The 13,052-nt window shown below is 40.1% G+C and overlaps 1 protein-coding gene across 1 annotated transcript; it reads right to left on the bottom strand.

Moving 5' to 3' along the window:
* Positions 1-3,582: 3,582 nt before the first annotated feature.
* fstl3 (follistatin-like 3 (secreted glycoprotein)) lies at positions 3,583-7,120 on the bottom strand. The gene is made up of 5 exons (XM_026159221.2): positions 6,890-7,120; positions 6,322-6,507; positions 4,485-4,700; positions 4,160-4,387; positions 3,583-4,049 (listed from the first exon to the last, which is right to left on the bottom strand). The coding sequence occupies exons 1-5, from the start codon at positions 6,957-6,959 to the stop codon at positions 3,997-3,999; spliced, it is 753 nt and encodes a 250-aa protein (XP_026015006.1). The 5' UTR covers positions 6,960-7,120; the 3' UTR covers positions 3,583-3,996.
* Positions 7,121-13,052: the final 5,932 nt, after the last annotated feature.

Consider the following 13,052-nt stretch of genomic DNA (forward strand, 5'->3'; position numbering starts at 1 on the left):
ATAATCTCTGAAAATCAGCTTTGAAATAACACTTCTACGGCATGAAACAAAACTTCTAAACATTGCCTAATTATTATTAATTGCTGTTTATTATAAAGGCTCTTTAGTGAGTTATAATCAGCAGTGATATGTTCCCTGACAGATAGATTATTTTGCTTCTAAAGAACATGTTACTCCAGATAAGCAATAAAAAGCAAAAAGCTTTCCCAAGAAATATATAAAACATCATCTGTAATTTAAAAGTATAAACTAAAAGGCTGATGCACTGGCTATTGTGTCAGCATAATAAACTATTGTCAGACGTAAAATATTGCGCACATGTGGAAATTTGAAAGACTCGTCATGTAACAGAACAACTCTGGGAAATAATGTGTGAGGCAGATATTTTCTGATGGAGTGATGGATCTGATATCTATTAGTTTCAGCTGTGGGATGGAGATGTTTACAATCCAGTGGTGCGATCCAGAGAGTGGGTGGTCTCCAAAACACTCCACAGCACTGGGTTTCATCACAACATTGTTTCAGATCTAAATGTTGGCTGTTACTGGAAGTAGTAATGCAAGTTGGAGGAAATGATACCATGTGGACGTCGTTGAGAAAGAAGCTCGACATATCAGAACAGGATAATGACGCATCCTTCAAATTTCAGTGTGGGCGTCACATTATAGCCGCATGTGTTTGGAGGGATATAAACAACTCACCAAGGGGCTCTGATGTAACGTGTATGACTTTTCCCTTGGTCATAACAGGTGAGCTTCAACAGCAGAGATGAATCCATACTCACACCCACACACACTAACATACACCCACCCACACACACACAAAACCGTGTTCCAGGGGAAGCAAGGCTAACACCTCTTTGGATATACCACAAACCATAACATGTAGTAAAAGGAATGAAATATGGAGCAAAGTGGGCACAGCATTCCTGAGGTCAGCGGTAGATGTAATTAGAATTGCTCTGAAATGGCTCATAGGTTTACTCTGTGGTTATGTTATTACCACCACTGCTATGACACAGGCCCATCATATCCAACATCAGCTGGAGGCCTACGTGGTAATGATGTCCAGGCTGTTCCTGGTGAAGATGTTACACAGTCATAATGACAACAACATTTTTTTAAAATTTGTTTTAAACAAAATGTACCTAAATGAGCGTAGTTAGTCAGCACACGTGAACCAAAACTCCTCTCTCGCTGTGTTTTCCACTTGTGTATTTTACGGGGAGACCACAGGTATGTCAACATATGTACCTCAAAAGTGTGGCAAATTCTTTATTGCGGTAGACATTCATTACAAATTCTTGTGGGGGTGCCATATTTTAAACTTTAAAAAAAGAGACTAGTTTGGTGGGGTAAATAATATAGATGGCAAAGGTGTGGGAATCTTTAAAAAATATTTATTACACAAATATGTTACTAGTTGGTTAAAAGTTATAATATATTAACATATAGAAAATGCAAGCTGTTTCAGCTCCACTCCAACTTTCTTCGCAAGTAGAAGGCAGAATTTTTCACCTGGGATGACAGTATTAAGAATATTTTCTAATTTTTTGACACCATACAGAGCTGGGGATAGACTTTACTTTACTTTGGCTACAGCAACGTGAATTCCACATTAATAATGGAAAACTAAACTGGCTTAGTAGCTACACTAGCTACCTCTTTTGTCTATAAAACTCGAGTAAACCATAGTGAGATCATGGCTGTTTGCTCGATGACAAAAGCTGACCAATATGTGTATGCAAGAATGCCAGAGTCAAATTATTTGAATTAGTTTGGGTCTTTTTTATACACAGTATACTAACAATGTTAAAATGTACATTTCTGAAAAAGCAACACATTTTACGAGTGGGCACAGCAACAGCTTTGCTGTGGCATTATTATTTGCCCTGTTTGGACTAACAAAACATCTAATTCCATTCCCAGTGTAATAAAAGGGTACTTGGACAGGAATATAAACATCTGCCTAAAGTTGAACCAGATGCTGCTGCATGGCGGAGTGCAGGATTCAGAAGAGGAAGGCTAGAAACAGAAAAACAAGGGAGGTACTTTATACAGGAAAGTGAGTCAGTATCAAGGCCTCAGCGCTTCGAAACATTCAATCCTTAGCTCCTTTACCCTTCATCCCCCTGACCCGTCCCGCCTTTTCTAGGACGGGGGATATCCCTGAGGAGACGGGAGGAAAGCTGGACAGGCTGGATTTCATTCTCTTTCCTCTCGCATGTGGCCTTGCGAGGGATGTCAGAAAGGCAACTCACCCACTGCACGCACAGAAGACGAGGTCTAACCACAGCACACATAAACTGACAGCCTCTGTCTGGCTGCTGGAGCCTGATCCACCACCCTAAACCCCAGCTGATGAGTTCTGTTTAAGGGTGCAAGTATGATCTCATTTGGCTGAAGTGATTAAGACGGTGACACAGTTAAGAAAAATTTATATATCATCAAATACATGTCAGATGCTGTTTCACATGCGTAAAGTATTGTTATTAAATTACAATTGAGGCAATAACAAGGTATAACAAGGCAGCTGGGAAAAGAACATTTTGATTTTTAAAGAAAGAAGACGCACTGTGACACATGAAACTTTAAGTTGTTTTACAACGGCAGTACAAAAATATGTTAATGCATTTGTCATTCAAAGTTCACAGTAGGTACACGGGTAGGTGGTACACTTGAGATTGTTATTTACAGAAGGAAAGTTAACATGTTTCAAAGTACACTATTAAGGCTGTTTAGAGTATCCAGGCATCTGCTTTGAGTTTAATATGTTGAATTGGATCACTTGACTACTTGACTCTGCAGATTGACTCTGATGGCAATATAATCAGGTATTTTCAATTGGTCCAAATTGTACTTCATTCCCAGACAAATTTAATTTTCCTTTAAGTCAGGTGCTGCTAATTACATGTGTCTGTCCTGTAAGTTATTTAAACAAAAAACAAAAAAATTCAAAACAAATCAAAGCAGCAAAACAGCATCAGAACTAACTTGCATGACGTACAAAAAATATTTTACAAAACAAAAAAAAGCATTCAACAGAGGAGGTATTGTAGAGGGCTCTGGGTTGTACCAACAGCCTTGTGAGACTCCCAGAAACACAACAAAACTGTTAATTTCGGTGATCAGCGGGTGGCCAAGAGTTTGGCCTGGGATTCAGAGTAAACATGTGTAGGGGGGAATAGAGACTATACAGATTTGTTTAGACTGAACCCCGTCCTCACCACCCTAAATGAAATATATGCAGCTGAACTTGTAGTTGCCACGTTGTTGTTTGTGGTGAATTGAACCCACATCAACAGACGACAAAATAGCATCAGCTTTCGAAAAATTAGCTTTGCTTTCCATTAACTTGAGGGAAAATGTTTGTTTGTGGGGAATGGAGTCTTTAAAACTGTAAAATATTTGTAAAATGCCAAACCCAGTGACTTCATATATATATATATATATGTACATTAAAAAACAAACAATAAATACTTTTTTTTTTTGCACGAGTGTGGCAGGGCGTGGCCTGCCATGCCATGCAGGTGTGTCCACCTTCCCTGCACAGCATCGCAGGCCACGCCCCGCCACAAAGAGCTTTCATAGAGTATACTATTTTTGTTTTTTCTTTTACTTTCATTTTTTTTTTTTTTAACCAGGCTAAAAAACATAAATAGAGTTTTAATACCTTCTCCAATAAATAGTACTGGTATTCTATTTACAATATGCACACATCTCCCAAAGAGCTCATGAGATATATCTGTCTCATGACAAACGCATTCATCTGCCTCCACTTTCCAAACTGAAACATAGTTAACAAAAAATAGCTTTTTAGAGGCATGTGTGTGTTCCAACAGAGGTGTCTCATATCACATCTACCATTAATATGTAGAAAGGGGGGAGGGGGGAGTGATTGTCAAAAAAAAAGTTCCTTATGGGAAGCTAGTGGAGCAAAAATGTTTTTTGATCGGGTCATATCCTACAAAAAGGGGCTGCGTCAGGAATCGACCATCTAGACTGCGTTTTCCTCACTGCCATCCAAGATGTGAAATTTCCGAGATGGACCTGCAACAAACAAAAAAAGAGCCATAAATGACTTTATTGTAGCAAACAATGTCACAGCAATGTAAAGACAGGTAAAAAGTAGAAGCTGGCAGGTGTTTGAGCAATCTTACTGTTGCAGTGCCCATAGTGGCGGACTCCTATGGAGCGGCCGAGGAAGCAGGTAGCCCGGCGGAGGTGGCAGGCGCTTGGGTAAGTGACGTTGTCATTACCACAGATACGGTGCTCAGACGGCATGGGTATTGGGCAAGGTGCAGTGCGGCACATGACGCAGTGAGCACTGTTGGTCTGGTCGGTCACACAGGTGTGAGTTCCTGGACACACAACACTGGAGCACGACTCTGGGGAAATAAAGAAAAATAAAAGGCATTAGGGCAACAGAATTGTTGGAATGCTTAAGAACAAAACAGCTTAGCTTCCAGGGAAGGATGAACTTACTTCTGCACTCTCCGTGGTACATGACCTCAAGGTCTGGGTGTCCCATACAGCGCGCCATAAGCAGAGAACACTCATCCTTATATGTCTTCCCATCGCTGCCACACACAGGATGCCTCCGGGTAATGTGAGAGCAGTCTGGAGAGCAAACACACTGAGGCCTTCCTGTCTTCATCTTGCAAACTTTCCCGGGACCACATCTGACTCCCTCACATGTCTCTACAAAAGCACAGTGTAATGTTACCGTATTAACAAGACTGCAGACATCAGGTGATTCACCTGCGTTTTCATACAAAACAAGCTGGAAACCTGGGTTTTTTCCCAGATCACAACACAATTCCCACCTTGCACAATATTTATAATAATCACATCTCTTTATTGACCGTTACACACAGAGGTGTCTCGCCCGATGGAATGTGAGGCTGGCGTGTTTTCATAACAGATCTGTGTATGGCTGCACACAGACTGTGCGGAGGCTGTGAGGAAGGAGTTCAAAAAGCTGTCAGGAAAGTTTACGGGCTGAAAAACGAGGAAGCTACAGGCTATTCCGACACCTCATAATGTCAAAGCACAGGACGATCTGTAATCCTAGCGCAAAATCAACATGAGACAGTGCATACAGGTCTCTTCCCGGGTTTCTGAGTCTGTGGAGATGATTCCTGATGAGCTCCGAGTCCCGAGGATTCTGTAAACAGTCGGGAACTTATTTCCTGTCTCCAACAGTACTTTAATATCCTGTTTTATTTCAAAGCTGTGTTTTCATTGCTCGACTCCCCTGGTCTGTTTCTATGGTTGATTTCAATCTCTCCCTTTCTGTCTTGCTGTCTGTACACCTTCTCTTCATGTCCTCTGCATATGCCACTAATGTCCAGAGTTGCTAGCTATTGCTTGTTATTTATTTGGCATGACACAACATGGTTGAAAATATTGATGTTTTCCTCCTACAGAAATCCAAACTATCAAAATAGCGCAGGACATTATGATTCCCAGGTGTCTGGGCAAATTTCAGAATGCAGGAAAACATTTTCCTGTTTGTGAAAGAAAACAGGACTCCTTTTTAACTAGCTTTGGTTTCCACCAGCCTCATTAATTTCCCATGAGTTACAGCGGTTTATTTTTATGCAAGAGGCATTTTAACAAAGCTTTAACTGTGTTCTTTCTGCTTATTTAAAATTTATCTAAACAGAATTCACATCTCAACTTCTCCATGATGACCCATGTGACACACCAAGGCAAACATGGGGCTGAGTGTATCCAAAAATGCCAGTAGCTAGTCTTGTCTTTTTAGTGGAACTTATTAAACATGGAAAGAAAAGAAAAAAACATTGTTCACATGCAAGTTCTGCTTATGAAAACAGAATTTATCTGCAAGCGAACCTGAATGAACCTTGCAGAAATTCCATGGCAGGAAGCTTCTCAGGACAGCTGGAGTTTTGTATAATGCCTCTCCTTGATCCTCGTCTGCAATTTGTTAGAAAGCTGCACTGGGAACTCATTGTGTAAATATCTCACAAATGACTCAAATGGACCTTCTCTCTCCAAGAGACACAATTGTTACATTATGCAATGGAATCCCCAGTGTATTAATCGAAACCCAATGATATTTAAGCTTTGTTTTTAAGTGCGCAAATTATATCTAGGGTATCAGCTGTTATTCCATGTACTCACCTTAAACTAACTACAGTAGCAGACCAAGCGCAGTAAATATTCGAAAGAATATGACTGTTAAGAATTAGGCAGCATCTTTTTACAGTTAATGGCAGTGACTAAGAGCAGTACATGCAACTTGCTTCTTATACTTGGCAGATGCAACTCATTACTTTCTTAATGGTTTGTTTACCTTTGCATGGTTTACAGGAGACAATACCCAGGAAGCCCAGCAGGCTGACTTCATTCATGGGCAGGCTGGTGTTGGACCACGCTGTGTCCAGGCGTCCCCCGGCACAGCACTCCTCCCTGGTCACCCCTCTCATCAGCACCATGTCGCACCTTTGATCTTGACTCTGCTGCAGCCAGCACATCCCAGCTGGAGATGGTGCCATAACAGATGTTAATTATTATAGGAATATTTATCTTTGTTACAGAAACACTTAGGAAGTGTATCGTGTTATTATGAACGATTGTCAATCACACTTCATAAGTCTTGTCACAAATCTTTGTCTTTTTAAAAATATTATACCATCTAGAACACTATATATTACATATGTCAGGGTTTTTTAACACATATCAGTAGTAAATAGCTTATTTCAAATTTACAAAAATGTACATGCAAAACAGGAGAAAAATGGATTGGGGTTTTGTCAAAATCCTTCTTTCACAGTGATCATTTTACCAACATTTCTGCTATGATTTTTAAAGCATAGGACATTTTGTTCAACATATGGAAAAAATGGAAAACATCTACTCACCACTAACAGGATTCCTCCCAATCTGACAGAAAGCGAGAATCACCCCCAAAACTGAAATCAAAACGTTCATTGTGTATTCTGAGTTAGTTTAAAAACTTCTTCTCAAAAGGTTGTCTCAGCAAACACCTAGAAGAAAAGGTGATGGTCCTTTGGCAAATAGAGCTGATCACTCTGAGTTAACTTTGCAAGTAGCTCTGCCTTAAGTGAATGAATGTGTTGTGAATAAGTGATGTCGTTCCCCCTCTGTATAAATATTTATGCTGCTGGGATGGGCGATCCTCTCAGCCAGTAATAAGCCAGGGCAGGACACAGTTTGACTCTGACTCAATTTCCAGAGTCGGGAAATGATCCATGCCCTGCAGCACTAGACGGAGGGCACTTATATGACCTCACAAAACCTTTTTACACCACACTAAATAATAAAAATCATGAAAAGCGCTTGTTTTTTAATAGCCTTTTCTTTATAAAACATTAAGTTTTTCTAAAGACAGCAGTGTTTCCTTATATACTATTAATTAAAAGATGAACCTTTGGATGTAACCTTTTTGTTGCCCGTTGGGGTCCAATATGTTTTACTTTGTATAATTTCATTTAGCCTTTAATGGGGCACAGCTTGGAGATACTTGTTCTCCTTTTTCTTTCTATCGGCTGCTCTGTGTGGTTTTGGGACATGGCCCATTGAAATGACACACTTATTTCTTATCTCATTGTTCTTTTGAAGTGACCCTAAACTGTTCTTTCTGTAGTGTAAATCCAGCAGAAGGCAAAAGTTCCCCACAACAAAGCTACAAATTATTATCCAGTGCCTATAATTATATGTATCTAGCAAATCCGAATACATGAAGCAATTTGCCTCGCCAGCACTGTCATTCCTTATTTTGTTGACTGTCTGGGTTTATCAATGAATGCTTATGTTTCGCTGTACAGCTGCGGTTAGAATAATACTGAGAGACGAAGGAAAGAGTGGGAGTGAAGGTGGTCTGCCCTTGGGCAATATATCAAGTTCAATAAACAAAACTATGACATACATGTCTGTCCTTTCATTGCTAATCTACGATCAAACACAGACAGCCACAAGCAGCGAGACTGAAAACATTCAATAAATTTTTAAATGTGGACATATATACAATATCTGTCAAGCGCAGGGACAACAATGTTCATGTAACACCACCCAGTCTTTAGAAATGGCACACTAGGAGCGAGTAGAGCCTAATCTATATTAATACTGTGTCAGATCAGGACATCTGCTCTGCTTTTCCTCCTTTCCTGCACTCATTCACCCCCTGACACTGAGAGGTAATGACAAAGTTATGCGAGTCTGCCCATCTGTCTGTCACAGCTTTATTTTTAATGTTCCCTTTTGATGGTTGAGGGGGAAATGGAGGTAGCATATGCTGCAGTATCTGAGTCTTGGTGAATGATGTTGGCTTCTTCAACGGAGATCCCCAGGGCAACGAAGGAATGCTGCGTGACCTAGGAGGGGAGGAAAGACGAAAAGAGCGCAGCAAGTAATGGCTGTGGGTGGCCTGCCTCCTTGCTGGGTTTCTGCAGATCCACTGAGCCCCTCATATGGTTTGGATCATCACTGCTGAGTGATACAATGAATACAGGATGGTGGGAATTTTGAAGCATCCGCTGTATGATTTTTATTAGAGAATTTAATGTGTCCCATTTTTGTGGGATTCTAGTCTTTTTCAAGTGGCAGGGCTCTTTGGAGTACCATGAAAAAAATCCAGCGTAGACTGTTTCCATCGTGGAACAGTCAACACCTGCCTTGTCAGCACATCCCCGACAAGGCAGGTGTGGGGTTCGGTGTCATTCTGTAGATCACCAAAAAATTTTTTTTTTTTAAAAAACACACCACTGCCATCTAGTGGAGTGGTTTGGTGTATATAATATAGCAGGGTTTTATCTTTGCTCACACACATTTAGCTTGTAACTAGGGATATGCATTCACTGGAGCCCCTTTTGCTTTCAGAGTTGCCTTAATTCTTTGTGGCATAGATTCAACAAGGTAATGGAAACATTCATCAGAGTTTTTGATCCATATTGACAAGACAGTATCGCACAGATGCAGATTTCTAGGCATTTCTCGGGAAATCTCTCAATGCACCACATCTGAAAGCTGCTCTATAGGATTTAGATCTGGTGACTGGAGGCAGTTTGAGTACAATGTTCAATGACTTGAGCTTTGTGATATGGTGCGTTATCCTGCTGGAAGCAGAATCAGTAAATAGGAAGATGGATGCACTAATGTCATAAATATGTACATTGTCACCAACAATACTCAGGCTGTGGAGTTTAAAGAATGCTCAGTTGGTAGAATGGGCCTCAAGATGTGCCAATTCTACCCACACCACCACACTGGGATTGATTGTGCTTATACCAAATTCTGATGCTACTATCTGAATGTCAACAGATATCCAGACTCAGATAAGGCTACCCCAATCTTCTACTGTATTGTATCTAATTTGGTAAGGGTTAGCTTCAGTTTCCTTGTTCTTAGTGGCACCCAGTCTAGTCTTCTACCGCTGTAGCCCATCTGTTTCAAGTGCTTTGTGTACATAGATGTTCTATATGTATATGTGTGTGTATACACACACACACACACACACACACACACACACACACACACACACACACACACACACACACACACACATATATATATATATATATATATATATATATATATATATATATATATATATATATATATATATATATATATATATATGACCACAGAGTAAGCCTCCTCTGTCCCTCCATCCCCAGATGAGAAACATCCCATTTTGGCTTTTCTGATGCATATACTCAGTTCTGCTCAATATTGTTTTACACTTGACGCAACAATGACATTGTGTTGTGCTGTAAAACAAACAATATGCAACAAAGTAACAACTTTCTATTTAAAAAAGGAGGAAGCCTAAGTATCCCCATGTCCAACTAATAACAAAGTAATTAAAAACGCATTCCACTGATACCACTTTAGCTCACTGGGTTGCAAAGAGAACAACCCTTATTCCATAAGGCCAATATGGAAGCTTGCTTCCAAATCCACCCTGAGGCCATTTTCTACAAGTCTTCTTTATGCTTTTCTCCCAGCTTTCCAGCCTTAGCCGATGTTTGATAGGACAGTGTCGGACAACATGCCCAAAAATATATATTACAAATTGCATTTGAAACATGAGTCTTTTTGAGAAATATGACTAACTAGTAGTGTTAATCAGGAAGTTATTTCAAAGTTAAGAGAAAGTCACACATGGACTGCTAGACTGAAAGAGAAAACAAAGTGAGACCTGTTTTCTTCAAAAACAGGTTTAATTAACTAAAGAAACCAAGGATATAAACACACCTCAGTTGCTGCCCCACCTAGGAGTGAAAAGGAACAGGAAGGGATGCACTCCTTATTTATATAATGCCTGTGGTGAATTCAGTTAAGGAACAAAGAAACTCAGGAACCAATCAGCAATGAGAAAATCAGGACAGGACTTCAGGTAAAGGAGTTGAGGTGGGGATAAATGAGGAAAATTGTAAAGAAAGCAGACAGCTTTTCCTCTTATCTGCTGAAATGCAAGTTGTGATCAACTCTAGGACCAAATTTATTATAATATATGTATTATTATATTATATGTATATGATTAAATGAAGCTGTTGCTGTCTTTTCTATTTTTCTTCCTTTAGCCAGTAATTTACAGGGGTAATTGATAAAAAGTACCACAAGATGGCGCTTCTCACATGTGTCTTAAATTTTCAGCCTCTGTCTCTGCCTGTAAGGTTCACCACTCATCTTGGGCTATTAAAATGGCCGTTAGGCAGCAGTTTTGGGAAATTAAAGCAGTCTTACATTAAATTCATTGGTTTTCTTGTCAAGTCCCACATGCTGACTTTCCCAACCATACAGTTTCAGTTTCTGTCCTGGAGGAAGACAGCTGACATCCATGTCATTAATTAATGGTTGGGACATGTAAAATAACTCTCTACATGGGGACTATGGCTAAGGTTCAGAAGCCTTTGTCTCTGAATTGTGCCCCCCTCCCCCCAGAAATTCCACGATTTGATCTTCAGTGACATTATTACAGTCAGTGCGTGAGCTGCATCCCAACTTATCAACTGTACCGTGTTACATATGAAAGGGCATGCACTCCTGAGTCACTGAGAAGAACACTTTCCTGTGTGGATAAATGAAGGCACTCATGTTGTTTCTTGCCATTACACATATCGAATCAGATGTGTAGAAAGAAATGCACCCAATACTCTTCCTTCCACCCGCTGCCCTGTCTTCAGTCATACAGTGTTGGTGTGGACGTCACACAGCTAAACACAGCCCAGCAGTGGTAATTGCTCTGTTCGCCCCAGACTGGCTGAAAGCAGCTGCATCATCTATCCACTCAATTTACTCCTAATGTTTGTTACTGATTGAACCGGCAATGAGGCCAGGAACAGTGACAAGGCTGGATAGAATCAAACCTTGTGTCCGTCTGCATGCACAACTTTCCTCCTCCTCCTCGTCCACCCCGCTCTAGCCCTCTCCTTCTCTGCTTCCTTCCTGTGTTCAGTGCTGCCCATGAGAAGTCCCTCCAGCGTTTCATTAATGGGGCGAGTTAATGGTGGTGCACGCGCCGCTCATATAAACTGCACTCGCTCCCTCTTCACCTTTCTCCTTCCCTCCCCCCTGGCCTCCCTCCTGCCCCCGTGTCACCTTTTCCACTCACTTGAGTCCTCTCTTTGCCCTCTCACTCTGCAAGAACCGGAGACTGATGCAGTCGTGACTAAGGATCTCCCTCGGTGTCAGAGTAGCTGTTGTTTAGCTCTAACTCTGTGCAGCTCCGGATGGCTCTGCTTTTACCCCGAGGGCTTTAATAACCTGAAATCTTTATACTCTCCATAGATGTCATATGCTTCTGTATTCAAAAGGACTTATAAAAGCTTGTAAAACAGACTTATATGCCCCTGACATCACATTTCAGATTGATCTGTCATGTAAAGACATTTTTGGAAGAATATTTTAGCTGAGTGCCTTTTCCACCGTTGATACTGAATACTTAATTTAGCCAGTATATTATCAGCAATATATCCAAAATATTAGACAACCAATATAATTTGTGTCAAATTATTGTCATGGTGTGATGAAAATGAGTACTGTTTTACTGGATTACTGGAACTTAGATAGTGTCATTGAGTATTTCTGCTAAGGCAAAACTCCCCTCAACTGTGTTACATGGGGATGATATGTGTATATATGTGTATATATGTGTATATATCTATATCTATATCTATATATACATATGTGTGTGTGTGTTTATATAAAGTGTCAGAATCATTTTTATTCCAGGAGTGTATATTGCCAAATCCATCTGGAATAACAAAGTGCAAAGAACAGCATATGTTTTCGGCATATATTGGAGAACATATGCTGTAACAGCCAGACATTATTCTGGCCTCCACTCTTTGCACAATGGTAGATGACGCTGCAGCTGATCAGATATTGCTCTTTATTAAGATTGATTTGTTTTTTTATATCTTCTTATTTAGATATCAATAAAAGCAAGTGTCTGCAAACTATTTTAGTCCATGCAAGAAAAAGATTCTAGTATGTGAAGAATATCCTTCACATAAATGTTTAAAGAATCAAACCGGTCCTTTATCTTTTGTTTGGCCTCTATTTGACCTAAATTTGATTTGTAATTGTGTGAACAGGGAGTGAAACAGAGTTTAAAGCATCCATTTTTACACTATATCACTCAACCCCTGGTGTATCAAAAACCCTTGCATAAATAAAATGTATGCACGAATCAAATAATAAACCAAATAACAACAACAAGAATAATAGAACAGAGTTTAATGTTTTTATTTGAAAAAAATCTTTCAAAGTAAATTTTTGCACTACACATGTCAAATTCCAGCCCGGTACTGATCACAGCTATAGCACAAACGTGCTGATCTACATACCCTGCTTGATTGTGACTGCAACTGATGTGCTAGCAGCCATCTGCCTTCTTTACACTTCAAGTTGCCTTATGTTGCACTGAGAGCTCACTTAAACAAACAGTGTTTGTCAGGGCTCATTTAAAGGTGCCACATTCAGTCCAGCTAATTGCTATTCAACTCAATATGACTCAGTTACTGTAGGCAGCTAACTGCCACTTACTGTAGTCACTTC

Source organism: Astatotilapia calliptera, chromosome 23, assembly GCF_964374335.1.
Source record: "Astatotilapia calliptera chromosome 23, fAstCal68.1, whole genome shotgun sequence".
NCBI lineage: Eukaryota > Metazoa > Chordata > Actinopteri > Cichliformes > Cichlidae > Astatotilapia > Astatotilapia calliptera.